The sequence below is a fragment of the Lithobates pipiens genome, unplaced genomic scaffold (genome assembly GCF_037356315.1).
Source record: "Lithobates pipiens isolate NorthernLeopardFrog02 unplaced genomic scaffold, aLitPip1_a1.2 Scaffold_18, whole genome shotgun sequence".
Classification (NCBI taxonomy): domain Eukaryota; kingdom Metazoa; phylum Chordata; class Amphibia; order Anura; family Ranidae; genus Lithobates; species Lithobates pipiens.
The window spans coordinates 323,592,301-323,610,691 of record NW_027507758.1 but is presented as its reverse complement, the minus strand read 5'-3'; the positions used below and the strand labels follow the sequence as shown (position 1 = coordinate 323,610,691).

General features: G+C 45.7%; 1 protein-coding gene across 3 annotated transcripts in view; it reads right to left on the bottom strand.

Annotated features, from left to right (window-relative positions):
* The window catches only part of RARS2 (arginyl-tRNA synthetase 2, mitochondrial), a 91,769-nt gene that overhangs the window by 27,577 nt on the left and 45,801 nt on the right, over positions 1 to 18,391 (bottom strand). For all 3 annotated transcript variants that reach the window (XM_077487277.1, XM_077487278.1, XM_077487279.1), the window contains 2 exons: positions 9,944 to 10,011; positions 7,882 to 7,991 (listed from right to left, as the gene is read on the bottom strand). In XM_077487277.1, coding sequence (XP_077343403.1) covers positions 7,882 to 7,991; positions 9,944 to 10,011 — 178 coding nt within the window. The remainder of the gene's footprint in view (positions 1 to 7,881; positions 7,992 to 9,943; positions 10,012 to 18,391) is intronic.

The window sequence follows — 18,391 nt, the reverse complement described above, 5'->3', positions numbered from 1 at the left end:
TTTATATCCATATTTGAGGTTTTTTCTTTATATATTTAGTACTTAAATTTTGGGGGAAAAAGGGGTGTGGATTTCCCCTTTTTCCTTTGTGTCTTGCCTCCCACTTTCCCCTGTGTTTATCTCCTGGGAGCTGCAATACCTCCCGGTTTTTCCAAGCTCCCCCCTTCACGCCTCGCACACTCATGCCCGTGGGGAGTTTTCTTTCCCCCAAGCAGCTTGGGGGAGTATACGGACGGGTTTGTACACCAGACTTATCCTTCCGCCATTGACGTTTGGAGACCATTGGGATTGGCGTCCTCTCATTTCCCTTTTCCCCTTAGTGCTGTATCTCTCCCACTGTGGGCATTGCATCATCACTTTGACGCCGCCAGCATGTAGCCGCCCCATGGGTACAATAGAGTTAGCGGTTGGGCGTGCCACAGTTTGGCATGGCTTAGGCGTCACTGTGCATGCGCCATGGTTATTCACTGCATCACACGGCGTCAGTTGGCTCATGGGCGGGGCGTGAGCGCCACTACGCGTCTGCTGCTAAACGCTGAGTCACAGGGATGAGGCTGTGACGCTAACACTCTTGTGCAGATGGACGACCCAGTCAACAATTGTCCACAACCTCTTTAACAACTTAGCAGTTTCAGCTGGGTGACCATTTGGGGGTTATAGGTACCAGCTGCTCACTTTTTCATGTGAGCCGATTGGTGGAATCCCACCATGAAGACGCTGTGCGGATGGGGCTGACCTCATAGTCTGAGCTATTTAGCCCAAAACATGGCTGGGTCACAGTGCAGCCTGCCAGATTACTGGCCACCATTAGCCAAGTCCGTTTCCCTCTCAGGGTAAGTCCCTTTATGCGTGAAGGTTCTAGACACCAGCCTGACCTTTTTTAGGAGGTCCAGTTGGTTTCCCGTTTGTCTTCTTTACGGTTTTGTTTTTATTTGGCTTCTTTTTTTTTTCTCCATCACTAGTATGGACACCGATGTGGACACATTTTGCTTATTCTCTCGGTATTCATCACTTAGATTCACATTCTCACACACACACACACACACAACCAGTGAGTGCTGTCTTGCATTTTGATACGGTCATCACTGATAATTGGTCTCATAGTATACACATACTGTATATGATCACATATCACTCATATATGTACTGCCTTTTGATGGAATAGTTCAAAAGGCTTTTTCACTGGGGGCGTGGTCTCGGCGATGCACTAGAGCGGACGTGTTCCGTGTGAGCTCCGCCGCCAGCATTTTCTAAACGGCATTTACAGACTACTGAAACGAACAACAGCCTCCGCTGATGGGGAAGAGATCGGGAAGACCCCTGTCCAGGACAGTGGACGCGGGCAGCTCGATTAAGCGGTACATGTCCACTGAACCGGCCGAGTCTGAGAATCAGGACAGCCTAGGCCGCTCGGCGCGTGGCACGCCGGCTGGAGTAGACCCCTCCTCAAAGTTCAGATCCGAACGCAGACATGGCTCGCCGGATTCCTCGGGTGGCTCAGAGGGAGAGGATGGAGACCCTGAACACATAGGTGTAGCATCGTTGGTGAGTGATCTCCCGACTAAAGCAGACTTGGTGGCTATGCTTCTGACCTCGAAAAAGTTATTAAAAAGGAGGTGTCTGCGGTCCGTTAGGACTTATCGCAGGTCCTGCTCAGGGTAGAGGAAAAGGAGCAACGGCTTGATTGCCACGCATCCGCCATTGGAGCACTGCAGACAACCACACACCAACTTGCCGTAGCGCACCGGATGGCGTTATACAAACTCAAGGACCAAGAAAAACGTAAACCGACGCCACAACATTCGGATCAGAGGCCCATGCCCGAGGCAATGGGGGTTGAAGACCTACTCCCTTCCATCACAGGTATTTTCAACACTCTGCTTGGCCGCCCGGCGGGTGATACTCTGAAAATTGATAGAGTCCACAGGGATCTCCGTCCCCGCAACCCTGGCACGGACGCTCCCCGAGACGTTATATGCAGGGTCCATCACTTTCCTGATAAGGAGCTTATTATGCAGAAGGCCAGAGTGGCATTCCCATTGGACTTTGATGGCGCTATGCTTTCCTTTTTCCCGGATCTGGCCAGGGAAACATTGGACAGGCGCAGGGCCCTGCGGCCACTCACCGACCTGTTACAGGCTGCATCTATCAAGTAACGGTGGGGTTTCCCTGCAGCTTTAATCGCTACCGTAGACGGCAGGTCGATTGTCCTTCGGTTCCCGGAGGACCTGGAGAAGTTCTGTGCATCACTGAACATATCCCCCCGGACCTCCCAGGATGGCAGGAGTTTCTCCCACCCGTGGTGGACAGCCTTGAGGCTCCATGGCGTAAGGTGAATCGCAAACACCGCACCTCTTCGGCTGGAATCTCCATGCATCCTGCTTAAAGGCAAGCTCTCCTACGCGGAGGCGTTCATCTTCAACTTCACCCCAATTTGGTGTTGACCCAGGCACCCCACCTTTATTTCATGGGCCTTGGCGGCTGCACTTGCCACCCTGCACACTCTTGATCCGTTTTATTTTTAGGAGCCCTACGGGAGCTATTTCTGGCGGAGTCATGGATCTGGCTTTGACCAGTGTTCACATACCTACCAGACGGGTGAACTGTGCAGCCCACTATCGGTTGGTCTAGGGGCCTGGTAAATCTTGTACAACTTTGATTTTGTTGCCGTTTCTTTCTAGCTCTTTTTAGATGTTTATGTTTTCAAGTTAGTTATTTGATTACCGTTTTTACAATTTAGCTATTCTCATGTTAACCTTTGATATGTGTTGCTGGCGGGGGAGCCCTGGGGCACCTCTAGGACCCCCTTTCTCGATTTTCTATTTTTCTGGTCTATGCCTGGTCGCTTGAGCTTCCCCGCCCCCCTGAACGGGGAGCTGCACGGCACGCCGTCCCTGCATCCCTGCTCCTTCGGGGGTGGGGGGTGCGGGGGCGCCGTGCTGGGCATGTGCCCTGTTTTGCACTGCAGTATTTTGCGTGCACACGTGGCCAGCCCTGTGGCTTGGTCCGCGTTATGTCTCATGTGCTCACTCTCTTTTCCTTTTCTAGGTTTCCTCTCTGACCCTTACTTCTGTCCCCCCGTCCCTCCCTTCCCCTCCCCACCCTTACTGATCTATTTGGTATTCTGCCTCCTGCAGTTCGTTATGTGTAATGCATTTGTGTCTGCGGTTCCCCTGTGGTTGTTCCAATGGCCACGGTAAACCTGATATTCTTTAATGTTAGAGGGCTCCACACCCCGGGGAAGAGGCATAACCTCTACAGGGAATTGAATCGCCTGCGGGCGGATGTGGTCTTCCTGCAGGAGACACACCTCACACACTCGTGCACAGTCAAGCTAAGCTCTCACCACTATCCTACGTGGTATTACAGTTTATCCGACACGGGTAAGGCTAAAGGCATGGCTGTTGGACTCCGCAGGGGAACCGCATTTACGTTTGAATCAATGATGTGTGACCCAGTTGGGCGATTCTTATTTTTGAAGGGTACCCTAGGCAGCATGCCCTGTACTTTGGCCACCCTATACTCCCCCAACCGGGATCAATCTAGCTTTATTGCTTCCACCCTGAAGAAATTGCGTGATTTCTCACATGGGTGTGTTCTACTTGCTGGGGACTTTAATACGCCTCTCGGACACTTCCAGGGGAAGTGCGGCTACCTCCCATAAGCGTTTGAAGTTCATACGCAAGCAGCTACATGACTCACAGCTCATGGATGCCTGGAGACTTATGCACCCCCGCGATAGGGACTTTACCTATTTGTCGGTTCACAAAACCTATCCCAGAATTGATTTAATATTAATTGATCACCGACACCTCCCACTCCTGGTTGCCTCGGCCATAGAAAATTCTCCCATTTCTGATCATATGCCCATTGTGCTTACCATTCGTGTAGAGTCACTGCCACTTAAGCCTACGAATTGGAAATTAAATGAGAAACTCCTTACTGATGAGTTAGACAACAAGGGATTAGAAGAGGAACCTACCCTTTACTTCCAGGATAACTTGACCCTGACATCTCCCCGGGAACATTGTGGGAAGCCCATAAAGCTCACATTAGGGGTAAACTTATTGAATTAGGGGCCAGGAAGAAGAGGGAACGCACTCAGACAGCACGACCTACTCTCAGAAATTAAACATTTAGGAGCAACAACATAAAGCCTCACAGTCCTTGGCACTATTTCGCGTTCTCACTGAGAAGCGAGAAGACTTGAAGACCCTTCTGCACTTGGACCAGAAAAACCGGCTCCGCCGAATGGCCCACAGTTTCTATGAATGGGGCAATAAGCCTGGTAAATTGCTGGCGCGTTCCATCCAACAGAGGCACACTGCCTCGTTCACAGCCAAAATAAAGACCTCCTCGGCGACCACAGTGTTTGATACACCTGGGATTGCCGACGAGTTTCAAAAATTTTATCAACACCTCTATCACGTTCAACACTCTACTACGGACAGGGAGTTAAAAACACAACTCATTAGGGACTACTTGGAGCACGCCAATCTGCCCAAGCTACCTCAAACCACTTTGGCCTTACTTGAGGGAGAGCTCACCCCTTCGGAGATACGTGCAGCCTTAAAAACCATGTCTAATGGGAAGGCACCGGGCCCTGATGGCTTTACGGTGGCCTATTACCGTTTGTTTGCAGACATCTTAATCCCCCACTTGACCAGGTATGCCAACACGACCTCTGAAGGTGGTGGGTTTCGCCCGGAGACTTTGCATGCCCACGTCACTGTCATACCTAAGCCCGGGAAAGACCCATGTAACTGCGGGAGCTACCGCCCTATATCACTACTAAATGTTGACACCAAGGTTTATGCTAAAACCATTGCTAGTAGATTGCTCCCCCTGGTCCCCCGATGGATCTCACTTGACCAAACTGGTTTTATTCCTGGGAGGGAAGCACGGGATAACTCCCTACGCACCCTATCCCTAATGGCACATGCACGTAGGACCTTCCAGCCCACCCTTCTGCTTTCAACGGATGCTGAAAAGGCGTTTGATAGGGTGGACTGTGAGTTCCTCATAGCAACACTTTCTCATTTAGGTATTAATACTCCCCTGTTGTCCCAAATATCCGCACTTTACCGCCAACCCACGGCCCAAATACGCGTTAATGGTATGCTGAGTGCTCCTTTCACATTGTATAATGGCACACGCCCCCTTTCCCCAATCCTATTTGCACTCTCTCTAGAACACTTTCTCTAATCCGAATATTCGTGGGATAGTAGTTGGCCACACTGAACACAAGTATGCGGCGTACGCGGATGATATCCTATTCTTTATACAGCAACCCCTAATTACGCTCCCCAACCTCTTGACGGAATTCTCCACCTATAGTGCCGTTTCCAATTTTAAGATTAATATGGCTAAGTCGGAAATCCTAAAACGTGTCCACCCCGCCGCGTATAGTCACACAATTGAAACAGGATTTCCCCTTTCAATGGCAAGCGAAGAAAATGAAGTACTTAGGGATATACCTCACATCTAACCCAACTTCTCTTTTCCGAGCCAATTATCTGCCCCTGCTCAATGCCCTACAAGTCGATATACAGAGATGGACGCAACTTGCCCATTCTTGGTTGGGAAGGATTGGGGTGGTTAAGATGAACCGGCTGCCTGGGGTACTATTCATGTTTCAGATGTTGCCTTTAGGAATTCCTCCGAGTTTCTTCATGATAATTAACTCCTTAATTAGTAAGTATGTGTGGAGAAGGAAAAAACCTAGACTACCCAGATCGTTGCTTATTAGGTCCAAGCGTGATGGCGGCCTGGCTCTGCCAGACCTTAAGACCTACTTCCGCTCTATAGTTCTGGCCAGGCTCTCCGACTGGACATTTAGCAAACACACTAAGCTCTGGGTTGAGCTGGAAATGACCCTTTGTGGGTCTGACCTTTTCGACGCAAATGTGGATACCAAAGAAATACAGGAGCCTATCATCTGATACATCACCGCTTACCCTCTCTTCTCTGACGATTTGGGATCAGCTGTGCAAGACCCATGGTTGGCTGTATAACTCACCTTTAATGCCCCTTACTGGTCTTAACTATTTCCCTCCGGGGAATATGGACTCTAACCTCCATTCTTGGCACTTGGGATCCAAAACTCTCCTGCACCAAGTCCTGAGCCCGACTGGGGTTCTACCCCTGTCTTCTTTAGTGACAGACCTTGCTATTTCATTTATGGATCAGTGGAAACATCGACAACTATCTGCCTTCGTTAACTCACTGCCGAAACCCTTGAGATCTTTGTCGGATTTAACGTCTGTGGAAGTAGCCTTCTCTGAAACGCAACCAGTGGAAAAACCCATATCGTATTTTTATCATGCATTGATTTCGCTGTCGTCCTCCACCTCCCCCACATTTCTCCGCAATTGGGAACAGGACCTTCATCAAGAGTTGAATTCGGATAAAAAAAAAAAAAAAAACAGTATTCTCATCCTGACCCACACTTCATCGGGAGCCTCTAAAGTGGCGGAGATGAATTACAAACTCATCGCCAGATAGCACTATACCCCAGTTTTACTCCATACATTTTTTCCTCAAAAATCCCCTCTATGTTGGAGGGACTGCTGAGAAAAAGCCACTCATGCCCACATCTGGTGGTACTGCCCAAGGCTACGCCCATTTTGGCTTGCAATCATCTACTGAATTAAGGAGATTCAAGGTTGTGTTATTCCTAATGAACCATGGTTTGTTTTGTTTCATTGCACGGGTAAATCAGTGGGACCGTATAAGAGATCTGCAACGCCACATCTCCTTAATGTGGCCAAAACCCTTATTCCATATTATTGGAAGACCAAAACCATACCGACATTACACCGGTGGCTCTCACTAGTAGACAATATTTATCATATGGAGGATATGACACTCTCCCTTCGGGGCAAAGCAGATCTTGCTAAAAAGATATGGTCCGGCTGGTTTGCCTTTAAATATACCTCCGCTACGCGGAAATTATTTGCCCAACCTGCTTAAGTGGTTTGCGATTACTGTTTGATGTTTACTGTCTTATCCAAGAGACAACGAGTGGCATGGTTGGCATTTTATGCATTTGTCCATCTACTTTTATGGACATGCCATTTTGAAGTTTCTTTTGTAAATTCAGGATAGCATACCCACCTATACATACTGATCTTTTGGATACTTCACAAAGGGTCATCTATACCAGCTAGTAGGAGTCCTCAAATAGTCGTAAGTGGAGCATATTGAACTTATATGCATATGCTCTGCACTCTTCATTTTTTTCCCCCTCTTATTTACTTACCTGTGCTTCTCCCCAAGAAGCGAGACTCCTCTCGTGAAATGCATCGAGACCTAGCACAGCCATCCCTGACTACTGACATATGATCTTTATGACATATCCATGTCTTATATGAATGATTGATTGGTTGATTATATGAATGCAAATCTACCAATATGTTGATATCGGTTTTTCTTTTTCTGTATTACATGTTTTTAAATGCGTGTTAAATAATTTATACTTTTTACCTGAGGTGTGCGCTTTAAAAGTCCCATGGGCAATCTTGTTTTTTGTGTGCATACTATTGGGGACTGAGTATCACCTCTATCCATCTCTTGCCAGCTCTATTCTCTCTGTAAGACAATCCTCACCTGAAGTGACTAACTAGCTCTCTTAGCATTGAAAATGCTATAAAAGCGTCCTTACCACTGTACAAATTGACAAACCCAGAAATAAGCCCCAGAGTTTTGAAAAATATGGGACCATTGACTTTAAGACAACATAATTCCATTTCTGACCCAACCACTAGGGAACAAGATTTTTTATAAACTATACCTATAAGTTAGGCCCCTGAAAATTTTAACAGGATAGATACTGGGTTTCGTATGCAAGAACACAGATAATTTTAGTAGATAAAGACTCACCTTTGTAACCGCGCATGGGTGTACTGTAAAAAGACACCAGTATCTCCACTGCTCTGCAATGCTTGATCCCATTGAAATTTGTAATCTGACAAAAGTGGACCCTTAAAATCCTGAAATAAAAACAAAGCCAACATTTAAGAGTATTCAGCACTGGATAAAACCATCAATGAATGATGCAAGTATTTTTGAACTGCAGATGTCCAATCACCAAAAGGTAAAAAGAGAGCTTTACCTGAATTACCGTATATTCATGAAAAATCACTGAAAAAGTCGCAGTTCTTAACGTGTTAACCTCAGACATGAAACAAAACATGCCCTGTATAGCTTTTTTTTGTCTATTGAGGTACATAGGAAGATTGTAATTTTTAGACATTTGGCACATTCAAAAGCAGTCCAACTGAGGGATGGGCAACAGTCACTGAGAGATCCAGCAGATGTGGAAATTATACTACCAGAGTATCAGAAGTGCCCAAACCTTGAACAAAGGCTAAGCAATCCACAACAAATAAAAAAAAAAAAAATCACTACCTAAGAGAATGGTATTGGGAATAAACTTTGAGCTCCACACTAGAGCAGGTATTCACCACCAAGGTGAAACTGTTACCTGAAACAATGGGCCTGAAAAGCAATGTGCAGGAGAGAACAATCCTTCAGCCCAGGTTCACACTGCTGTAGGATTGAAATTGTGCGAGTTCAGCTGAACTCACACAATTTCATACACGCATTTGAGTCTGACTTCGGGGGGCGATTTCAGAGACATCTGTGGGAGTTCTTGCACAGATGTCTGTTAAAAACGCACCCGAAGTCGCCAAAAGTAGTACAGAAACATTCAGACAGTGTCGGCAATAGCATGTCAAATCGCCTGCCAAATTGCATCAATGTGAACCTGGGCTCAAAATCAAAAAAGGAACATAAAACTACCTGAAAGACAGAAAAACTTGGGTCAAAAAAAAAAGGAAAAATTCACTAGGGTAAGGCTGAAGCCCAGAATACCTGATACTCGACTTCAGGGGAAGCAAGCATGGTCAGGGGTATGTTCAGAAAAAACAACCCCCCCCCCCCCAAAAAAAAACACCATCAACTTGGCAATCAGCTAGATGCTTAAATGGAGCTAAATAGAATATGCTTAACCCAGCTTCAGGTAAGCGAGGTCTGCAAAAAGACGGTGGGATAGCTATATCGAGTAACCCCGATACCATTAAAGGAGGTGTTCAACTACATCTGCATAAAAAAGGTTAGATAGGACTGAGAATGTTGCAGCACAACTGGCATAAGGAAATTAGAACCAGAAGGTTGAAAATAACTCCTTCCAACTCACACCAATAGGTGCGATAACCCCAAGGGAAACCTGCTAAATAATTAACATATGTTTTTTGGAATCAAAACATTTTTGCTAAAAAAATAAAAAATTAAATAAAAAGAAGGACAGAATCCTCTGTAAAGGAGCTAGCAGGAATTCTAACACTAGCACCAGGAATATTAGCTTGATAAGAGTAGGAAAAGGAAGGAAAGAAAGGAAAAACTTACTTTAAGGCCAGAGTTGAACTAGTTAGTGCCCACACAAAAGCCTTTGGACTTGCACTGTCCCCCTCTTAGAGGAATTGTTGTAATAAAGAAACCAAGTTCTGTCTACTGACCCTCCAGGGAATTATAGAAAGAAGAGATAGAGAGATACACACTCATGAGTAGAACTCCCACTCCTAAAAAAGTGTGGCAACTTCAGATTGAGGAATCCAGACGTCAAAAACTTGACCTCAAATAAGAAATGATAAATTATGTGGACACAAATGACATAATCAAGACTGTCCAGTGCAGGGTGCAAGTCACCCAGTTACTAGGGGGGAGATCTCACTCTAAAAAAGACCCTATGCCTACAACAGCAGGCTGATACTGCAACTACAAGGTAGAAATGTACTGCATTAATTCTAATTAGTTGGGGTTCCTTATTAGGGGTACTCATTAGGAGTACTTTCAAATTTTGGTATAAATATACACAACTTCCTATTTCCAATAAACTAAAGAATAACTTAAAAAATAAAGTACATCTTGAAGGGTACTATACCTGTACAATTAGAGCTGCAATCCCAAGCTTTTCAGCTGTGTCAGCAGGGTCTTCAGTTGTTTTACTTGCTAAGAGAAAAAAAATAAAAAAGTAAAAAGAGCTTAAGCAAATATGTATTTTTGCTACTTTAAAGTTAGTTCAACAAATTACTACTTCTAGATTTGTTGCCCATTACGCTCCAAAGATTACTCCAAACGTTACAAAGATGGAAACGAATATAAAAAGATACCCAAAGCCTTTAATATGCCAGTCAGTACTGTTAATGGTACAGAACATGAATTATTTTAAAATCTACGTGATCTCACAAAGGACCTTATGCTTGTATGACATCAAAGGGTTTCACCTCCGTAGCAAAATAATGTTGCGCTTAGGCTTTCAAGTGGTTGTAAAGGCTGAAGGCTCTTTAACTTAATGCATTCTCTGCATTAAGGTAAAAAGATCTTCTATGGTTTGCTCCCCCAAAACACTTACCTGAGCCCGATCTTGATCCAGTGGCGTGCCCGAGAGCAGCTGCGCTGTTATTTCTCTCTCTCCCTCCTCACTGGACTCAGTAAGTGGCTCCTGCTGCTGTCAATCAAAACCGGTGACAGGGGGGCAGGGCCGAGCCACACTCTTTGTATTGGACACACACAGCAAGGCTTGGGTATCGAGCCCGCATATGTGCCACCGTAAGAAGCAGCTTCCTATGGTAGCAGATGTATTGGAGGAACCAAAAGCACAGATGGGGACCCTAGGAGGAGGAGGATCAGGGCTGCTCTGTGCAAAACTATCTAAAAATTACTTTAAGTACCTGAAAGGGAGCCTGGCTGGAATAGACCACACTGGCAGCATACTTCATTACACTAAATAAGACCCTGCCGCCAGACCATCAATAAAACATAAAAATGTTCCCATAAATTATATTTGATGCCAACATATTTTATGCATCTAATCTTTAAAAGTTTCCCTTGTGTAATCTGCTGCTGGGTGCTGCCATTTTGAATGTGGTGTCAGCAGCATGAGAGTGGTCACTCAATCTCTATAAATATTCCCCTTTGTTCCAAAAAGATTGAAGGTTTGAGGAGGACAGGAAATGCCGGACTAGTACAGAGAGTAATTAGACACTCCCAAAGGAGGAGAGGGCTATGATGCGTGAGAAATAAAAAACAAAACAAAAAAAAAAAAAAACAAAGCCGGTTGTGCTAGGTAATTGCCCCTTTGTCATATTTTTTAGAAAGTTTAAAAGAGCACTCCAACATAATGTAGTCATTCATTTATAAAAAAGGAAAAAAAAGCTGCAAGTAGGCATGTCAAATATTTGTATGTGTTTTAAGCTGCATTTTTTTATTTAAATCTGATGACAGGGTCTCTTTTCAAAAGGCTTGGTGTGCAGTTGTGCTCAAATGATTGCATACCCTGGCAGAAATTGCGAAATTTTGGCATCAATATTGCAAATATGACTGATCATGCCAAAAACTGTTGTTTAGTTAAAGGATAGTGATCACATGAAGCCATTTATTATCACAAAATAAAAATGAAAATCACCCAAATGGCCCTGATAAAAAGTTTACATACTCTGGAATGTTTGGTCTTGGTACAGACACAGAAGGTGGCACACACAGGTTAAAATGGCAATTAAAAAGGTTAATTTCTCACATTTGCGGCTTTTTAACCACTTGCTTACTGGGCACTTAAACACCCTTCCTGCCCAGACCAATTTTCAGCTTTCGGTGCTCTCACACTTTGAATGACAATTACTCAGTCATGCAACACTGTACCCAAATGAATTTTGTGTCCTTTTTTTCCCACAAATAGAGCTTTCTTTTGGTGGTATTTGATCACCTCTGGGGTTTTTATTTTTTGCGCTATAAATGAAAAAAGACCGAAAATTTTGAAAAAAAACGCATATTTCTTTGTTTCTGTGACAGAATTATGCAAATTATTAATTTTTCTTCATAAATTTTGGCCACAATTTATACTGCTACATATCTTTGGTAAAAATAACCCAAATTAGTGGATATTATTTGGTCTTTGTGAAAGTTAGAGAGTCTACAAGCTGTGGTGCGAATCGCACAAAATTGATCACATCTGATGTACTGGTGGCCTATCTCGCTTCTTGTGACCCAAACAAGTCAGGAAAGTACAAATACCCCCCAAATGACCCCTTTTTGGAAAGGAAACATTCCAAGGTATTTAGTAAGAGGCATGGTGAGCTTTTTGATGTTGTCATTTTTTTCCCACAATTCTTTGCAAAATGAAGATTTTTCATTTTCTTTATTTTTCTCCACAAAATTGTCATTGTAATAGGTTATTTCTCTCACGTGGCATGTGTATACCACAAATGACACCCCCCAAAAAATTCTGCTACTCCTCCTGAGTATTACAATACCACATGTGTGGGACTTTTTCGCAGCCTGGCCACATAGAGAGGCCCAACATGCAGGGAGCGCCATCACGTGTTCTAGGAGCATAAATTACACATCTAACTTGTTGACTACTTATTACACTTTTGAAATACCAGGACAATGACACGTGACACTGATGACAGATGGCACTGATACGTGGCAATGATGACACTTATACGTGGCACTGATGACACGTGGCACTGATGACAGATGACACTAATATGTGGCACTGATGACACGTGGCACTGATGACACGTGGCACTAATACGTGGCACTGATGACACGTGGCACTAATATGTGGCACTGATGACACGTGGCACTAATACGTGGCACTGATGACATGTGGCACTAATACGTGGCACTAATACGTGCCACCGGTGACAGATGGCACTAATACGTGGCACCAATGACACGTGACACTGATGACAGATGGCACTGATAAGTGGCATTGATGACACGTGACACTGACAACAGATGGCACGTGACACTGACAGGTGGCACTGATGACAAATGGCACTGATACGTGGCACTGATGACAGATGGCACTAATACGTGGCACTGATGACAGATGGCACTATGTGGCACTAATAACACGTGGCACTGATGACAGATGCCACTTATACGTGGCACTGATGACAGATGGCACTGGGGACAAATGGCACTGACAACAGGTGGCACTGGGGACAGATAGCACTGCGGGCAGGTGGCACTGGGGTGGGGCGGATGGCACTGGGGCGGATGGCACTGGGGCGGATGGCACTGGGGCAGGATGGCACTGGGGCAGGATGGCACTGGGGCGGATGGCACTGGGGCAGGATGGCACTGGGGCAGGATGGCACTGGGGCAGGATGGCACTGGGGGGGGGGGTGGCACTGGGGGAGGATGGCTCTGGGGGAGGATGGCACTTTTTATTAAACTTTTTTTTTACTTTTTTTTTTTTTTTTTTTCTTTTTTACACTGACGGCTGCTGCAGCCGTTCTTCTCTCCCCTCTCACACGCTGTCTGTGTGAGGAGGGAGAGCGGCGCTGAGAGATGATCTCATATGTTTACATATGAGATCATCTCCCATTGGACACGCCGATCACGCTGTAAACAGCCGCTGTGATTGGCCGTTTACAGCGATCTGTGTTTGCCTGTCCCCGGGGGACACGGCAAACACAGAACTTCCGCGATGCGCGCCCGCGGCGGCGCGCATTGCGGAAGTAAACACCAGGCCGTCCAGGGACGGCCAGGCACGGGAAGCCGCCCGCCCTAAGGCCGGCATTCGGCTATAGGGCGGGCAGGAAGCGGTTAAAATCACAATTAGTGTGTGTATAAATAGTCAATGAGTTTATTAGCTCTCACTTGGATGCTCTAAGCAGGCTAGACACTGAACCATGAGGAGGTAGAAAAGAACAGTCAAAAGACCTGTGCAACAAAGTAATGGAACGTTACAAAGATGGAAAATAATATAAAAAGATACCCAAAGCCTTTAACATGCCAGTCAGTACGGTTTAATCCCTTATTAACCACTTGCCGACCGCCTCACGCCGATGTACGTCGGCAGAATGGCACGGGCAGGCATAAGCACGTACATGTACGTGATTTGCCTCCCGCGGGTCGGGGGCCCGATCGGGCCCCCGCCCGGTGCCTGCGGCGGTCGGTTTTCGTTCGGGAGCGATCCCGGACGAGGGGACGGCCATTCATTCATGGCCACCCCCTCGCGATCGCTCCCGACGAATGGAAATCCCCGGTGACATCACTTCCTCTCCTGTAATGTAAACACAGGAGAGGAAGTGATGTATTCTCTCCTCCGTGTCGGTATTTTTCGTTCCGACACGGAGGAGAGCGGATCAGTGAGTTGCACCAACACATCCCACACACAGTAGAACATGCCAGGCACACTCACACCCCCCCTTTACCCCCCGATCACCCCCCCAATTACCCCTGCCCCCCCAGTCACAGTGACACCAATGTCATTTTTTTTTTTTTTTTTTTTTTTTTTGCATTGGTGTCATTTGTGACTGTAATAACTGTTAGGGCAGTTAGGGTTAGCCCCCTTTAGTTCTAATGTACCCCCCTAACCCCCCCAATAAAGGTTTAACCCCGTGATCACCCCCCGTCGCCAGTGTCACTAAGGCTGGGTTCACATTGCAGCGGTTTATGAGAACGAATGTGATTCGCACCGCACTGCAGTGCAAATCACATCCGATCTCTGTGCGATTCGAGTTCAGCCATTCGCCGCACCCGCCGCACCCGCCACACCCGCCGCACCCGCCGCAAATTCGCACGGGACCCTTTTTTTGGCCCGCAGCAGAATCGGATCGCATGGGTGTTCACACCATGCGATCCGAGTTTGCAGATCGCACTGCGATATGCGAACTGATCTGGGGGTGTCAGTAACATTTCACTGACACTCCCAGCAGTTCGCATAGGGCAGTGTGAACTGCCGCCGGGAGGCATGCGATGCGGGAACCCGCCGCGGATTCGCGGCGTTTCCGCATCGCTCCAGTGTGAACCCAGCCTAATAAGCGATCATTTTTCTGATCGCCGTATTAGTGTCACAGGTGACGCTAGTTAGGCAGGTAGGTATTTAGGTTCGCCGCAGCTTTTTATAGCGCTAGGGACCCCCATATACTACCGCATAAAGCCCCCTGATTGCCCCCTAGTTAACCCTTTCACCAGTGATCACCATATAACTGTTACAGGTGACGCTGGTTGGTTAGTTATTTTTTTATAGTTTCAGGGCACCCGCCATTTATTACCTAATAAAGGTTTAACCCCCTGATCACCCGGCAGGTGTCATTTGTGACTAATAACTGTTAGGGCAGTTAGGGTTAGCCCCCTTTAGTTCTAAGGTACCCCCCTAACCCCCCCAATAAAGGTTTAACCCCGTGATCACCCCCCGTCGCCAGTGTCACTAAGGCTGGGTTCACATTGCAGCGGTTTATGAGAACGGATGTGATTCGCACCGCACTGCAGTGCAAATCACATCCGATCTCTGTGCGATTCGAGTTCAGCTATACAGATAGTATGGCTGAATTCGTGTCGCACCCGCCGCACCCGCCGCAAACTCGCACGGGACCCTTTTTTTGGTCCGCAGCAGAATCGGATCGCATGGGTGTTCACACCATGCGATCCAAGTTTGCAGATCGCACTGCGATATGCGAACTGATCTGGGGGTGTCATTAACATTTCACTGACACTCCCAGCAGTTCGCATAGGGCAGTGTGAACTGCCGCCGGGAGGCATGCGATGCGGGAACCCGCCGCGCATTCGTGGCGTTCCCGCATCGCTCCAGTGTGAACCCAGCCTAATAAGCGATCGTTTTTCTGATCGCTGTATTAGTGTCACAGGTGACGCTAGTTAGGCAGGTAGGTATTTAGGTTCGCCGCAGCTTTTTATAGCGCCAGGGACCCCCATATACTACCGCATAAAGCCCCCTGATTGCCCCCTAGTTAACCCTTTCACCAGTGATCACCATATAACTGTTACAGGTGACGCTGGTTGGTTAGTTATTTTTTTATAGTTTCAGGGCACCCGCCATTTATTACCTAGTCTCACTAGTGTACCCCTAAATTTAGGGGTGTCTACTTTCTAAAATGGGGTCATTTGGGGGGGGGGGGTTTGTGCCATCTTGGCATTTTATGGCCTTCAAAACTGTAACGCCCTTAGAAAGCCTGAAGGCGGTGCTTGGTTTTTGGGGCCCCGTACGCGGCTAGGCTCCCAAAAAGTCCCACATATGTGGTATCCCCGTACTCAGGAGAAGCAGCAGAATTTATTTTGGGGTGTCATTTCACATATGCCCATGGCATGCGTGAGCAATATATCATTTAGTGACAACTTTGTGAAAAAAAAAAAAAGTTTGTAATTTTCCCGCAACTTGTGGCAAAATATAAAATATTCCATGGACTCAACATGCCTCTCAGCAAATAGCTTGGGGTGTCTACTTTCTAAAATGGGGTCATTTGTGGGGGTTTTGTGCCATCTTGGCATTTTATGGCCTTCAAAACTGTAATAGGTAGTGAGAAGTGAACTCAAAAAATTACGCCCTTAGAAAGCCTGAAGGCGGTGCTTGGTTTTCGGGGCCCCGTACGCGGCTAGGCTCCCAAAAAGTCCCACATATGTGGTATCCCCGTACTCAGGAGAAGCAGCAGAATTTATTTTGGGGTGTCATTTCACATATGCCCATGGCATGCATGAGCAATATATCATTTAGTGACAACTTTGTGAAAAAAAAAAAAAAAAAAAAAAGTTTGTAATTTTCCCGCAACTTGTGGCAAAATATAAAATATTCCATGGACTCAACATGCCTCTCAGCAAATAGCTTGGGGTGTCTACTTTCTAAAATGGGGTCATTTGTGGGGGTTTTGTGCCATCTTGGCATTTTATGGCCTTCAAAACTGTAATAGGTAGTGAGGCGTGAAATCAAAAATTTACGCCCTTAGAAAGCCTGAAGGCGGTGCTTGGTTTTCGGGGCCCTGTACGCGGCTAGGCTCCCAAAAAGTCCCACATATGTGGTATCCCCGTACTCAGGAGAAGCAGCAGAATTTATTTTGGGGTGTCATTTCACATACGCCCATAGCATGTGTGAGCAATATATCATTTAGTGACAACTTTGTGTAAAAAAAAAAAAAAAATTTTTTTTTTGTCATTATTCAATCGCTTGAGGCAAAAAAATAAAATATTCAATGGGCTCAACATGCCTCTTATCAATTTCCTTAGGGGGTCTACTTTCCAAAATGGGGTCATTTGGGGGGGTTTTGTACTGCCCTGTCATTTTAGCACCTCAAGAAATGAGATAGGCAGTCGTAAACTAAAAGCTGCGTAAATTCCAGAAAACGTACCTTAGTTTGTAGATGTGACAACTTTTGCGCAAACCAATAAATATACAATTATTGACTTTTTTTTTACCAAAGACATGTGGCTGAATACATTTTGGCCTAAATGTATGACTAAAATTGAGTTTATTGGATTTTTCTAATAACAAAAAGTAGAAAATATCATTTTTTTTCAAAATTTGCGGTCTTTTTACGTTTATATCGCAAAAAATAAAAATCGCAGAGGCAATCAAATACCATCAAAAGAAAGCTCTATTTGTGGGAAGAAAAGGACGCAAATTTTGTTTGGGTACAACATTGCATGACCGCGCAATTACCAGTTAAAGCAGCGCAGTGCCAAAGTGTAAAAAGACCTCTGGTCATTTACCAGCAAAATGGTCCGGTCTGAAAGTGGTTAAGAAGTGGAAAATTCTCTTTTGATACCAAGCCAAGGTCAGGTAGAACAAGAAAGATTGCAGCCACACGAGCAGAAGAATTGCCCAGGGTACAAAGAAAAACCCACAGGTAACCTCAGGAGAAATACAGGCTGCTCTCCAAAAAGACGGTGGTTGTTTTTAAAGGAGCAGAATTCAACGATACTTGAACAAAAAAAGAGCTGCATGGTTGAGCTGCCAGAAGGAAGCCTTTACTGTGCCAATGCTACAAAAATGGGGCATGTCAAGGTGTTGTTGGGCATATTGTAACCAGGCTTTTTTTGTACAACTTGTGCAGTAAAAGGCTTCTTTCTGGCAACTTGACCATACAGCTCTTTTTTTGTTCAAGTATCATTGTATTCCTTAAAAGTAACCATACTATCTTCTTCCAGAGAAGCCTGTATTTCTCCCAAAGGTTACCCGTGGGTTTTTCTTTGTATCGGAACAGTTCCTATGGCAGTTGTGGCTGAAATCTTTCTTGATCTACCCGACCTTGGCTTGGTATCAAGAGATCCACAAATTTTCCACTTCTTATTAAATGACTGAACAGTACTGACTGGCAAATTCAAGGCTTTGGATATCTTTTTATATCCTTTTCCATCTTTGTAAAGTGTCATTACCTTGTTACACAGGTCTTTTGATTGTTCTTTTCTGCTCCCCATGGCTTACTGCGTCCATGTGAGAGCTAACAAACTCATTGACTATTGATACAGACACTAATTGGGATTTAAAGAGGAGTTCCACCCAAGAATTGAACTTCCGCTTTAAGTTAAGGTGGCCACATTTGGCATGTTATTTATTTTGGGGGTGGGGGGGATACCCTCTTTTTTG